General features: G+C 40.6%; 1 protein-coding gene across 1 annotated transcript in view; it reads right to left on the reverse strand.

Moving 5' to 3' along the window:
• Znf385d (zinc finger protein 385D) overlaps positions 1-12887 on the reverse strand; it is a 351240-nt gene extending 338353 nt beyond the window's left edge. Inside the window, exon 1 of the mRNA XM_032918333.1 lies at positions 12459-12887. Within this exon, the coding sequence (XP_032774224.1) occupies positions 12459-12480 (22 nt within the window). The 5' untranslated portion in view covers positions 12481-12887. The remainder of the gene's footprint in view (positions 1-12458) is intronic.
• Positions 12888-13117: the final 230 nt, after the last annotated feature.

Raw genomic sequence — 13117 nt, forward strand, 5'->3', positions numbered from 1 at the left:
CACAAGGAAGGCTGGCTGACTCCCAACTGCCTCGTAACAATTTAAATGTTGTGACAGAGAGAAACATCTTGCTATTTCCAACCCTAGTAATTTCGTTCAAGCATGATCTCAGCCACTTTAAGTTTTGATATTTCTAGCCATCTCTTAGGTGGTATTTTCTCTTAATGCCACCAATCATTTGAAAAATTATGCTACAAAACTAATCTGTGTGGGAAATGATACACATTGGTTTCCTTACAGACAGACAGGCAAGGACTATGATTTCTGCTGCTTTATGTCATGTTTTTCATAGTGTAATACAAGTGGAAACATCCCCTTCTCAAGGTCAAGGAAGAAACGAGTTTCTGTTTATACAAGCATTCTGGTTTCTTAAGCAGGGAAAACCTGAAGAATTAGCTTTATGACTTGATGTCTTAAGACTTATAATGTACCCAATAATTGTTCAAGTTAAAAAAACAGCTAAGCTAAAAATGTATGTGAAATCTACGACATTAATCAGTACTTAAGTGTAATTGTTTAAATGATGCAAAAAGATTAAGTAACGTACAAAAGCTGAGGATGAGGAATAATATTGGGGTATCTATATAACAAAACACACACACACACACACACACACACACACACACACACACACACACACACACACACACACACACCTTTTCTTATCCGAAGAGGTCTCAGTAAAAAGCTGCATCCCCATCTTCTAAAAAGGAAGTTAGAAACCACTAATTTAAATTTTTCATTTGCTTCTTCAGAACAATTTGCCACCCACAAAAGGGTAACTTTGTAAGTCCTCATTATCTCATGAATTTGGAGATTTATCCCTTAAATAAACTCATCTCATTTCCATATAATTATAGCCACTGAGAAGGGCCTTTAAGAAAAAGGCAGGAGGCAAAAGCACAGATTATAAGGCTATGTTGAAAAATCTGTATTAACTGTTACAACACCCAAATTTGGCTTTGTAAACTGAAGACTTCAAATGCATTCAGAGGAAACCAGCTTTAGGGAGAAAGTGTTTGAAGGTCCCTTAGGTTCAGGTCCCTTTAAAGGACCCTTCCTGCATGTGTCAATCACAGTCCCCATTCCTATTGTTGCGTGGTATGCCATTGTGATCCATTTGTAATAAAACTTGACAGTATAAATTTAACATCCAAAGAGAGGAACTTGGATGCATGACTTCCTAAATTATTCTCTGTCCTTACTGGTTCAGGGACTATAGAAATATCTATGGAGGAAACAGAAATCTCGCTTCTCATAATGGATGGTTTATTGCAAATGAAGAGTTGGGGCCACAGAAAGAGGGGGATGTTTCTTTGTGTTGCCTGCTGCTTTCTTCTCATCTCTTCCTCACTGCACAACTGCCTTTCTGACACAGTCTCAGAGATGAGAAATCATAGTTAAACCATTGCCCAAGATGCAAACATTGAAGGGAGCTCTTCTTAAATAGCCCAGGGAAAACAGCCCTTCCAGGGTTGAACATATGTATCTATTAACAAGGAAGAGAAAAGAATCTTCTCTTTAGACATTTGCTGTTGTATTAAAACTTACTTGTGATGGATGCATTTTTGCATACAACAGGCACACCATAAAGTTTCCTTTTTCTTTTTTTCCTATCCTTAGTCATATAAAGGACACAGCCAAACTGCAATTAACATCAAGCTGAACTTGAACAGCTCAGTCACACTTTCTAAAATTTGCTTGCCCTTTTCTCTGGGTTTAATTATTATACTATAAATAGTAACATTTGCAGTCAGTGCTAACATTTGTCTCTCAGTTCTGCCTATTTTTTTCCAGGTAGATCATTTTCTTTTTTAGGAGTATTATCAAGGAGTAGGCCTCAACCACTTTTAGACGGCCTTTTTGTCATATTTGGAAGGCTCAGGTCTAGAAGCACTGATGTGAGGCCACACAGAATTCCTGAGCACAACCAAGCTCCTCATGTCCCTCCTGGCATCTACAGACAACACTTCAGACCTTTGTGGCCAACAGAGGACATTCATGTGGTTGCTATGCCCACTGTCAATGAAGACCCTTCAACATGAAAAGAAAGAGGAGATGGGGAGGGGAAAGATGCAGACTTATGGTGCCCAGAGCTAGAGACAGTGACTTATAGTACAACCTTTTGCTGGGCAGTGGGTGGCCACAGCAATGCATTCAAGCAAGAAATCTGTCCTTCACACCAGCACACTCTTCAGCCCCACTGGGACCTGGCAGCTAGCCTATTGTACTGACAACCATCCATAGCCTCTTTTTCTGGGTCTGAAGAGAAGTCTCCTAGCTGCCTGTCTTTCAGTAGTGAATAAATTATTAATGGCTATTAATCCATGGCACATATAATTTTTAACTTTGTATAATCTTTATGGGGGCACGAAGGTTAATTTCATCGTCTTTGCCATTTTCCCTTTGCTTCTACAGCATATCCCACTGACTGCGCTGCTGACTGGGATTTTCCCTTTCCTTTCTCCTTTGTGTTTTGCACATTTAACTACAATAATGAATGTAAAATTGGTAGAGTGACAGGTGCGCCCACAGTGACTGAATGACAAACTCAAATCACTAAATAGCAACTGCAGACAAACAATTACTGAAAATCCCACATTAAAATCTCAATAGAGAGACATGCCTGGGAAACCAGAGGAGACTACTCTCTGCCCACATTTCTGACTCTAGAGGAAAATGCCTAGTGCCATCTGGGCCCCCTGTGTACAGGGACACAGGACAAGGAGGGGCAGGCCCTTGTGGTTGCTGCCCTCACAGAGAGCTGAAATTCAGCCAAAAAGAGCAACTTCAGGCCCAAGACCAGAGGTAAGACCAACTTTTCTACTCCAAGTGACCTGCCTGGTGGACTCAGGACACATGCCCACAGGAACAGCTGAAAGCCAGTGAACAAAAAAGACTACACGACTAAAAGCAGAACACTCTGTTCCCATAACTGACTGAAAGAAAACAGGAAAACACGTCTACAGCACTCCTGACACACAGGCCTATAGGACGGTCAAGCCACTATCAGAAAAAGCAGAACAAGGTAACACCAGAGACAACCTGATGGTGAGAGGCAAGCACAGGAACCCAAGGAACAGAAAGCAAGACTATATGGCCTCATCAGAGCCCAATTCTCCCACCAAAGCAAACACTGAATATCCAAACACACCAGAAAACCAAGATCTAAATTTAAAATCACATTTGATCATGATGATGGAGGACTTTAAGAAAGACATAAAGACAGCATTAGATGCTTCCTTTGTCCTCAAATGTCTTTTTTTTTTTTTTTTAAGGTATGTCACTGAGGCTAGGGTACATATTACATGAACACACACACACACACACACACACACACACACACACACACACACACACACGCCTGCAGTGGTGGCAGCCTGCAACATGCAAGGATTTTTTTTCTTCACTAAATGTTTGTGTCATCTTTGGCTGTTGAGAGATGTTTAAATTCATGCTGGCATAAGAATATACGCTCAATGCTTCTTTAGATATTTAGACTAAAGTTTGGCAAAACAAATATCAGTTTATTACTCCTAGGCTGGTGAGCTACCTCAAGACAGAATAAGCAGTAAACAACACAACACTTAGCATTCAATATTGAGCCACACAGATTCCAGTTCTGAGTCCCAAACCAATGGAGTGCTAGACAGCATCTTAGAACCTTCAACTGTAAAACTGACTAAATAGCACATACCATTCGGGATTACTGTAAAACTAGGGGTGAAATGTGTAAGACTGGGCAGGCCCTGTCACCTAATTGACACCAAATAAACATTAGTTACTATTTCTGTCAAAAAAAAAAAAAAAAAAAAAGAAAAAAGAAAGACATAAAGAACTCCCTTAGAGAAATGCAGGAAAATACAAGTAAACAAGTAAAAGCCCTTAGAGAGAAAACACAAAAATCCCTGAAAGAATTACAGGAAAACACAATCAAACAGGTGAAGGAATTGAAAATGGAAATAGAAACAATAAAGAAAGCACAAAGGGAGAGAAACAAAAAAAACAAAAAACAAAAAACAAAAAAAAAACAAAAACAAAACAAAACAAAAAACAAAAACAAAAACACACACACACACAAAGGGAGACAACCCTGGATATAGAAAACCAAAGGAAGAGACAAAGAGCTATAAATACAAGCATTACCAACAGAATACAAGAGATAGAAGAGAGAATTTCAGGAGCAGAAGATTCCTAGAAATCATCGACACAACTATCAAAGATAATGTAAAATGGAAAAAGTTACAGGCCCAAAATGTACAGGAAAACCAGGATACAATGAGAAGATCAAACCTAAGGAAATAAGTATAGAAGAGAGTGAAGACTCCTAACTCAAAGGACCAGTAAATATCTTCAACAAAATCATAGAAGAAAACTTTCCTAACCTAAAGAAAGAGATGCCCATGAACATGCAAGAAACCTACAGAACTCCAAATAGATTGGACCAGAAAAGAAACTCCTCCCATCACATAATAGTCAAAACACCAAATGCACAAAACAAAGAAATATTAAAAGCAGTAAGGGAAAAAGGTCAAGTAACATATAAAGGCAGACCTATCAGAATTACAACAGACTTCTCACCAGAGACCATGAAAACCAGAAGATCCTGGACAGATTTGATACAGACCCTGAGAGAACACAAATGCCTTCCCACGTTACTGTATCCAGCAAAATTCTCAATTAACATAGATGGAGAAACCAAGATATTCCTTGACAAAAACAAATTTACACAATATCTTTCTACAAATCCAGCCCTACAAAGGATAATAAATGGTAAAGCCCAACACAAGGAGGCAAGCTACATCCTAGAAAAAGCAAGAAAGTAATCATGTTGCAACAAAACAAAGAGAAGACAAGCACACAAACATAATCTCACCTCCAAATATGAAGATAACAGGAAGCAACAATCACTATTCCTTAATATCTCTCAAATTCATGGACTCAATTCCTCAATAAAAAGACATAGATTAACAAACTGGATACACAATGAGGACCCTGCATTCTGCTGCCTACAGGAAACAAACCTCAGAGTCAAAGACAGACACTACCTCAGAGTAAAAGGCTGGAAAACAACTTTCCAAGCAAATGGTCTGAAGAAGCAAGCTGGAGTAGCCATTCTAATATCAAATAAAATCGATTTTCAACCAAAAGTCATCAAAAAAGATAAGGAAGGACATTTCATAGTCATCAAAGGAAAAATCTACCAAGATGAACTCTCAATCCTAAATATCTATGCTCCAAATACAAGGGCACCTACATACATAAAAGAAACCTTACTAAAGCTCAAAGCACACATTGTACCCCACAGGATAAGAGTAGGAGATTTCAACACCCCACTCTCATCAATGGACAGATCATGGAAACAGAAATTTAACAGAGACATAGACAGACTAAGAGAAGTTATGAACCAAATGGACTTAACTGATATTATAGAACATTCTATCTTAAAACAAAAGGATATACCTTCTTCTTACCAACTCAGGGCACGTGTCCGAAATTGACCATATACTTGGTCACAAAACAGGCCTCAACAGATACAGAAAGATAGAAATAATTCCATGCGTCCTACCAGACCACCATGGGCTAAAGCTGTTCTTCAATAACAATAAGGAAAGAACGCCCACATATACATGGAAGTTGAACAATGCTTTACTCAATAATAACCTGGTCAAGCAAGAAATAAAGAAAGAAGTTACAGATGTCTTAGAATTTAATGAAAATAAAGGTACAACATACCCAAACTTATGGGACACAATGAAAGCTGTGCTAGGGGGGAAACTCATAGCTCTGAGTGCCTGCAGAAAGAAACAGGAGAGAGCATATATCAGCAGCTTGACAGCACACCTAAAAGCTCTAGAACAAAAAGAAGCAAATACACCCAGGAGGAGTAGAAGGCAGGAAATAATCAAACTCAGAGCTGAAACCAACCAAGGAGAAAAAGGACTATACAAAGAATCAACAGAACCCAAAGCTGGTTCTTTGAGAAAATCAACAAGATACATAAATCCTTAGCCAGAATAACCAGAGAACACAGAGAGTGTGTCCAAATTAACAAAATCAGAAATGAAAAGGGAGACATAATAATAGGGCCAGAGGAAATTTAAAAAAATCATCAGATCCTACTACAAAAGCCTATATTCAACAAAACTTGAAAATCTGGAGGAAATAGACAATTTCCTAGACAGATACCAGGTACCGAAGTTAAATCAGGTACAGATAAACCATGTAAACAACCCCAGAACTCCTAACGAAATAGAAGCAGTCATTAAAAGTCTCCCAACCCAAAAGAGCCCAGGTCCAGATAGGTTCAGTGCAGAATTCTATCAGACCTTCATAGAAGACCTCATACCAATACTATTCAAACTATTCCACAAAATTGAAACAGATGGAGCACTACGGAATTCCTTCTATGAAGCCATAATTACTCTTATACATAAACCACACAAAGACCCAACAAAGAAAGAGAACTCTAGACCAATTTCCCTTATGAATATCTATGCAAAAATATTCAATAAAATTCTTGAAGACCTAATCCAAGAACACCTCAAAACAATCATCCATCATGATCAAGTAGGCTTCATCCCAAGTATGCAGGGATGGTTTAATATATGGAAAACCATCAACGTAATCCATTATATAAACAAACTGAAAGATAAAAACCACATGATCCTTTCATTATATGCTGAGAAAGCATTTGACAAAATTCAACACCCCTTCATGATAAAAGTCTTGGAAAGAATAGGAATTCAAGGTCCATACCTAAACATAGTAAAAGCCATATACAGCGAACCAGTAGCTAACATTAAACTAAATGGAGAGAAACTTGAAGCAATTCCACTGAGATCAGGGACTAGACAAGGCTGCCAACTCTCTCCCTATTTATTCAATATAGTTGTCGAAGTCCAAGCCATAGCAATCAGACAACAAAAGGTGAGCAAAGGCATAAAGATTGGAAAGGAACAAGTCAAAATATCATTATCGGCAGATAATATGATAGTATATTTATGTGAGCCCAAATGTTCCACCAGAGAACTACTAAACCTGATAAATACCTTCAGCAAAGTGGCTGGGTATAAAATTAACTCAAATAAATCAGTAGCCTTCCTCTACACAAAAGAGAAACAAGCTGAGAAAGAAATTAAGGAAACAACACCCTTCATAATAATCCCAAATAATATAAAATATCTCTGTGTGACTTTTACCAAGCAAGTGAAAGATCTCTATGATAAGAACTTCAAGCCTCTGAAGAAAGAAATTGAAGAAGATCTCAGAAGATGCAAAGATTTCCCATGCTCATGGATTGGCAGGATTAATATAGTAAAAATGGCCATTTTACCAAAAATGATTTACAGATTTAATGCAAGCCCCATCAAAATTCCAATCCAATTCTCCATAGAGTTAGACAAAACAATTTAAAAATTCATCTGGAGGGGTTGGGGATTTGGCTCAGTGGTAGAGTGCTTGCCTAGGAAGCTCAAGGCCCTGGGTTCGGTCCCCAGCTCCGAAAAAAAGAATTAAAAAAAAAAATTCATCTGGAGTAACCAAAAACCCAGGATAGCTAAAACTACCCTCAACAATAAAAGGACTTCCTGGGGAATCACTATCCCTGAAGCAGTATTACAGAACAATAGTTATAAAAAACTGTATGGTATTGGTACAGAGACAGGCAAATAGACCAGTGGAATAGAATTGAAGACCCAGAAATGAACCCACACACCTATGGTCACTTGATTTTTGACAAGGGAGCCAAAACCATCCAATGGAAAAAAGATAGCATTTTCAGCAAATGGTGCTGGTTCAACTGGAGGTCAGCATGTAGAAGAATGCAGATCGATCCATGCTTATCACCCTGTACAAAGCTTAAGTCCAAGTGGATCAAGGACCTCCACATGAAACCAGATACACTAAAACTAATAGAAAAAAAAGTGGGAAAGTATCTCGAACACATGGACACTGGAGAAAATTTGCTGAACAAAACACCAATGGCTTATGCTCTAAGATCAAGAATTGGCAAATGGGATCTCATAAAGCTACAAAGCTTCTGTAAGGCAAAGGACACTGTCCTTAGGACAAAATGGCAACCAACAGATTGGGAAAAGATCTTTACCAATCCTACAACTGATAGAGGGCTTATATCCAAAATATAAAAAGAACTCATGAAGTTATACTGCTGGGAGCCAAATAACCCTATTAAAAATGTGGTTCAGATCTAAACAAAGAAGTCTCAGTTGAGGAATATCAAATGGCCATGAAGCATCTAAAGAAATGTTCAATATCTTTAGTCATAAGGGAAAAGCAAATCAAAATAACCCTGAGATTTCACCTCACACCAGTCAGAATAACTAAGATCAAAAACTCCGGTGACAGCAGATGCTGGTGAGAATGTGGAGAAAGAGGAACACTCCTCATTGATGGTGGGATTGCAGACTGGTACAACCATTCTGGAAATCAGTCTGGAGGTTCCTCAGAAAATTGGACATTGTACTACCTGAGGACCCAGCTATACCTATCTTGGGCATATAACCAAAAGTTACCCCAACATATAACAAAGACACATGCTCCACTATGTTCATATCAGCCTTATTTATAATAGCCAGAAGCTGGAAATATCCCAGATGCCCTTCAACAGAGGAATGGATACAGAAAATGTGGTACATCTACACAACAGACTACTACTCCGCTATCAAAAACAATGATTTTATGAAATTCATAGGCAAATGGATGGAACTGGAAAATATCATCCTGAGTGATGTAACCCAATCTCAGAAAAATACACATGGTATGTACTCATTGATAAGTGGATATTAGCCCAATGCTAGATGCACAGAATACACGAAACTCAAGAAGGATGACCAAAATGCGAGTGCTTCATTTCTTCTTTAAAAGAGGAACAAGAATACCCTTGGGAGGGAATAGGGAGGCAAAGTGTAGAACAGAGGCAGAAGGAACACCCATTCAGAGCCTGCCCCACATGTGGCCTATACATATACAGCCACCAAACTAGATAAGATGGATGAAGCAAAGAAGTGCAGGCTGACAGGAACCGGATATAGATTTCTCCTGAGAGACACAGCCAGAATACAGCAAACACAGGCGTATGCCAGCAGCAAACCACTGAACTGAGAATGGGACCCCCGTTGAAAGAATCAGAGAAAGGACTGAAAGAGCTTGAAGGGGCTCTAGACCCCATATGAACAACAATGCCAACCAACCAGAGCTTCCAGGGACTAAGCCACTACCTAAAGACTGTACCTGGACTGACTCTGGGCTCCAACTGCATAGGTAGCAATGAATAGCCTAGTAAGGGCACCAGTGGTAGGGAAAGCCCTTGGTCCTGCTAAGGCTGGACCCCCCAGTGAATGGTATTCTTGGGGGTAGGGTGGTAATAGGGGGAGGATGATGAGGGGAACACCCATATAGAAGGGGAGAGAGAGGGGTTAGGGGGATGTTGGCCTCAAAACCAGGAAAGGGAATAACATTTAAAATGTAAATAAGAAATACCCAAGTTAATAAAGATGGAAAAAAAATCTCAATAGGACTTGAAAGTAGGGCTCTAGTTCTTAAGAGTCCTTTAGTACCATAGGTATGGCAGAATAGATTCAGAGGGGCCTGTGTTAAGAACTGGAAATCTCATATATACAGCTTACCCATTTACATACACACTCAAGTCATGACAGCTGACCTTGCACAAGTCCAGCTACTTAGTGCCCCAAGGGGAGGAAGCTTAAAGCAGGTAGTTGCAGCCAGCCTCATCAGGAAAGGCTCTGCATTTGAATGGGGTAACCCCTTGCAAAACAGGTTATGTGTGTGAGAAGGGACCTATTCACTTGTCTCCCAATTCCCTTCTCCACATAGCTTCACCATACTCTTAGTCGTCCTACTGGGACCCTGCTTATCCCGTTGCCACAAGTGATCATAAAAGCCCCAGAATGAAGATCTGTTGTCCTTTTGCCCCTATTAGTCCTGGCTTGATAAATCATTAACAGCTCAAAAATGATGAAAATAAGAAAGCGTCAATAAATTTGCAATTGAAGCATTGCTTTTGTTTTTTGTTTGTTTGTTTCTTTTTTTTTTTTTCTTTAGAACAGGGTTTCTCTGCATAGCCCTCGCTGTCCTGAAACTCACTCTGTAGACTAGGCTGGCCTTCAACTCAGAGATCTACCTGCCTCTGACTCCAGAGTGCTGGGATTAAAGGAATGAGCCACCGCCATCTGACTCTGAAAGCATTGTTTTTAAGAAGCTATCTGAAATAGAAATATTTTAGATCTATGTACATATGCACACAAACATACACACATGTACATGTGCAGGCACACACACATTAGTCTGCTATGGCTTCTCATTTTATTCACGTATGTATGTATGTATGTGTTGTTATTATTATTATTATTATTATTATTATTATTATTATTATTATTGCTGCTGCTGTTGTTATTTTTTACTTGCCCTAGCTCTAGAGTGACAGGTGATTTTTCAAGATGCAGTTTGGCTTCAAGACTTCTGCGGTTTAGCAAGTTCAGTGAGGGGCTGCATAACATAAATTGTCAAAACCTAACATTTTTGATATACACACCACTTCCTTTTAAGAATGTAAAAAAACGTTTGTCACACTGGAATAATGGTGGGGCTGATGGTAAGACAGAACTATATTCACATCCTTGAGGGCAACTTGTAGTTGTCAAAAGTGTAGTTTAAGCTGGAGTAAGTGGGACATTCATGCTATTAAAAGCTTACAGGAAACTAATTGCCTGTAGAGCTGTCCCTTACAAAACAACTGGGTTAGCACACAGTTAACAACACGAGCTAGTTCAGTGACCGTGAGCTAGGCAGTCACCATATGCAGCTCAGCACAGCATGGGCAGCCTCTTACCTGGCCTTTGAGACTCTTCCTGCTTCTCTGCTTAGTTCTACTTCAAAATCCTACCAGGCATTTTTATACAACCCCCAAAGCTAAACTAAAATCACAATAGTCTTAGATTTCCCTGAATTTCATTATAGAAGCTGAAATTTAATTATGCTAAAAAGACACATTATCTTCACAAGTTTCTCCATTTTTCAAAAATTGCACACATGCTGTCCTATTCATTCTTAATAAATAAGCATGCCCCTTATAACTGCCCACGGGAAAAGTGCTCCTTAAGTCTGGATCCTGCTTGAATTGGGATACGGAATGGGGATCCTTTTTTTTTTAAATCATTTCTGGTTATTTTAGGATTTCTTTTCTAAAATGACACCAATTATAGGGCAATCAAAGCTGCTGTCAAGACAACTAAAGGCATTGAGGTTTTTGTTTTGAAACTCAGGTTCCTTGAACACTTTCTCAAATGTTCCAAAAGGCTCTAAAAAAACCAAGACAAGGCAAAGCAAATATCATACAGAGGAATCCATGCCCAAAAAACTAATAGTGCCCAGCCACACGAATCTAAATTTAACTTGAAAGAAGACTATTAATTTCATACTTAAAGCAAAACCCCAAGTCCCCCATTGTGTCTGCGGCATACAATAGTACCCCCAGCCCCACTCCAGTTGCTCCCACAAACCTTTTGATATCAGATGCCCCGCTCCAGTTGCTCCCACAAACCTTTTAATATCAGATAGATGCTGTTAAACGATGATGATGACACCGGCTGGGACTTACAGAATGAAAACATAACTCCAGGGAGGAGGAAAGGCTCCTCCTAATTCCTTCGGTCTCTTCTCAGAAGTGAATGTCTCTGCCTTTTCTCAGATGAAAGCTTGCAGCATTGCACTGCGAAGGTACAACTCAGCTCCTAGGCTGCTCACGGTGCTCAGCTCAGAGCCCACATCTAAGCCTCTACATGCTTTCTGCAAAGGCAGGTAGCTCAGCTGAAAGCCTCAGGGAACGCTCCTCCGCAGCCCCAAACTAAACCGCACGCACACATACTTATCAGCCTCATGAACTCGGAAGGTTTAAAGGAATAAGCATTTGGTGCTATCCTCGTTTAGCCTGAAGTAACACCGGGCGGGGAAGGACTGCTCGCCCAATGTTTCCCTGCCTCTTAAATAGGAAAAATCCCAATGCTTGAGAAGACATTCATGTTTACTAAGCTCCCAGGGCATCAGTCGTGTGGGAACTTTGCCTCGCATTCCATTAAGTTAGTCCATGACTTCCCACGCTTCACCACATCTCCTTCACCTAGCTAAATAAACCAACTTCGTGCCAAGTCAAAGCAAAGTTTAATCACTCCACCCTCATCTCTTCTTTTCCAGCTTCATCCGTGCACAGTTGATTACCATCCCCAAAGGTAGCACAAAGAGAGCTTTTAACGCCGCACTATCAGGTCTGCCAGTTGCCCGCTGGAGGTTCCTTTGGTGTAATATATTCTAACAGTTTGAAGATTTTTTTTTTTAAGCGTTTGCTTGCACGATGGAGAGCCGCCGGACAATCTGACCCCCCTCCCCCAGCCCAAAATTGCGTCATCAGAGTGAACACTCACCAAAATACATTATTTTTCTCATTAATCAACCAGCTGGAACCCCACTGTGGCGTCTTCAGCCTCCGCTCGCACGCAGGGTTGGCACGCCGAGCAGAGCCGTGGCATGCTACGGTCAGTGTGAATGTTTCCAGCTTGACGCTTGACAAGCAGAGGCGCGGAGCGTGCCTCCTCCGGGGCGGGCTGGGCGAGCAAAGCTGTACAGGCTCCTGCCTACGATCCCCTGCGGCTGGAGCGTGTGCTCCGGCCGCGCGCGCCACTGCCCATCCTTACTGTAACTCGACTCCTCCTTGCGATGTCCTTGCCGCTCTTGTGACATCAGGACTTCCTGGGAGTACTACGAACACAACCCCCCACCGCATTCCAGCCCCTCTCCTAGTAACCACCGGAGGTTATCTGTGGATGGCCTGCTGGCACCTACCAAGGCTCTGGGAAGCTTGAAGGAGCCCAGAGACCTGGCCATGGGCGGAGTGAGATGCATAGAGGCTGGCTTAAAGGAAAGGGTCTCCTGTGCATCCGAAGCCACGCAGAGGAAATTTACCCAAGATGAGGGGTGTGAACCTGGCTCTGGCGAATTCTGCCTTGAACTGAACGTGTAATTAGACACATTTTTATCTCGCCCCTCCTGAGGGTACTATCACTCTCATCAAAATTAAGCTGGA

The sequence above is a fragment of the Rattus rattus genome, chromosome 12 (genome assembly GCF_011064425.1).
Source record: "Rattus rattus isolate New Zealand chromosome 12, Rrattus_CSIRO_v1, whole genome shotgun sequence".
In the NCBI taxonomy this organism is placed as follows: Eukaryota; Metazoa; Chordata; class Mammalia; order Rodentia; family Muridae; genus Rattus; species Rattus rattus.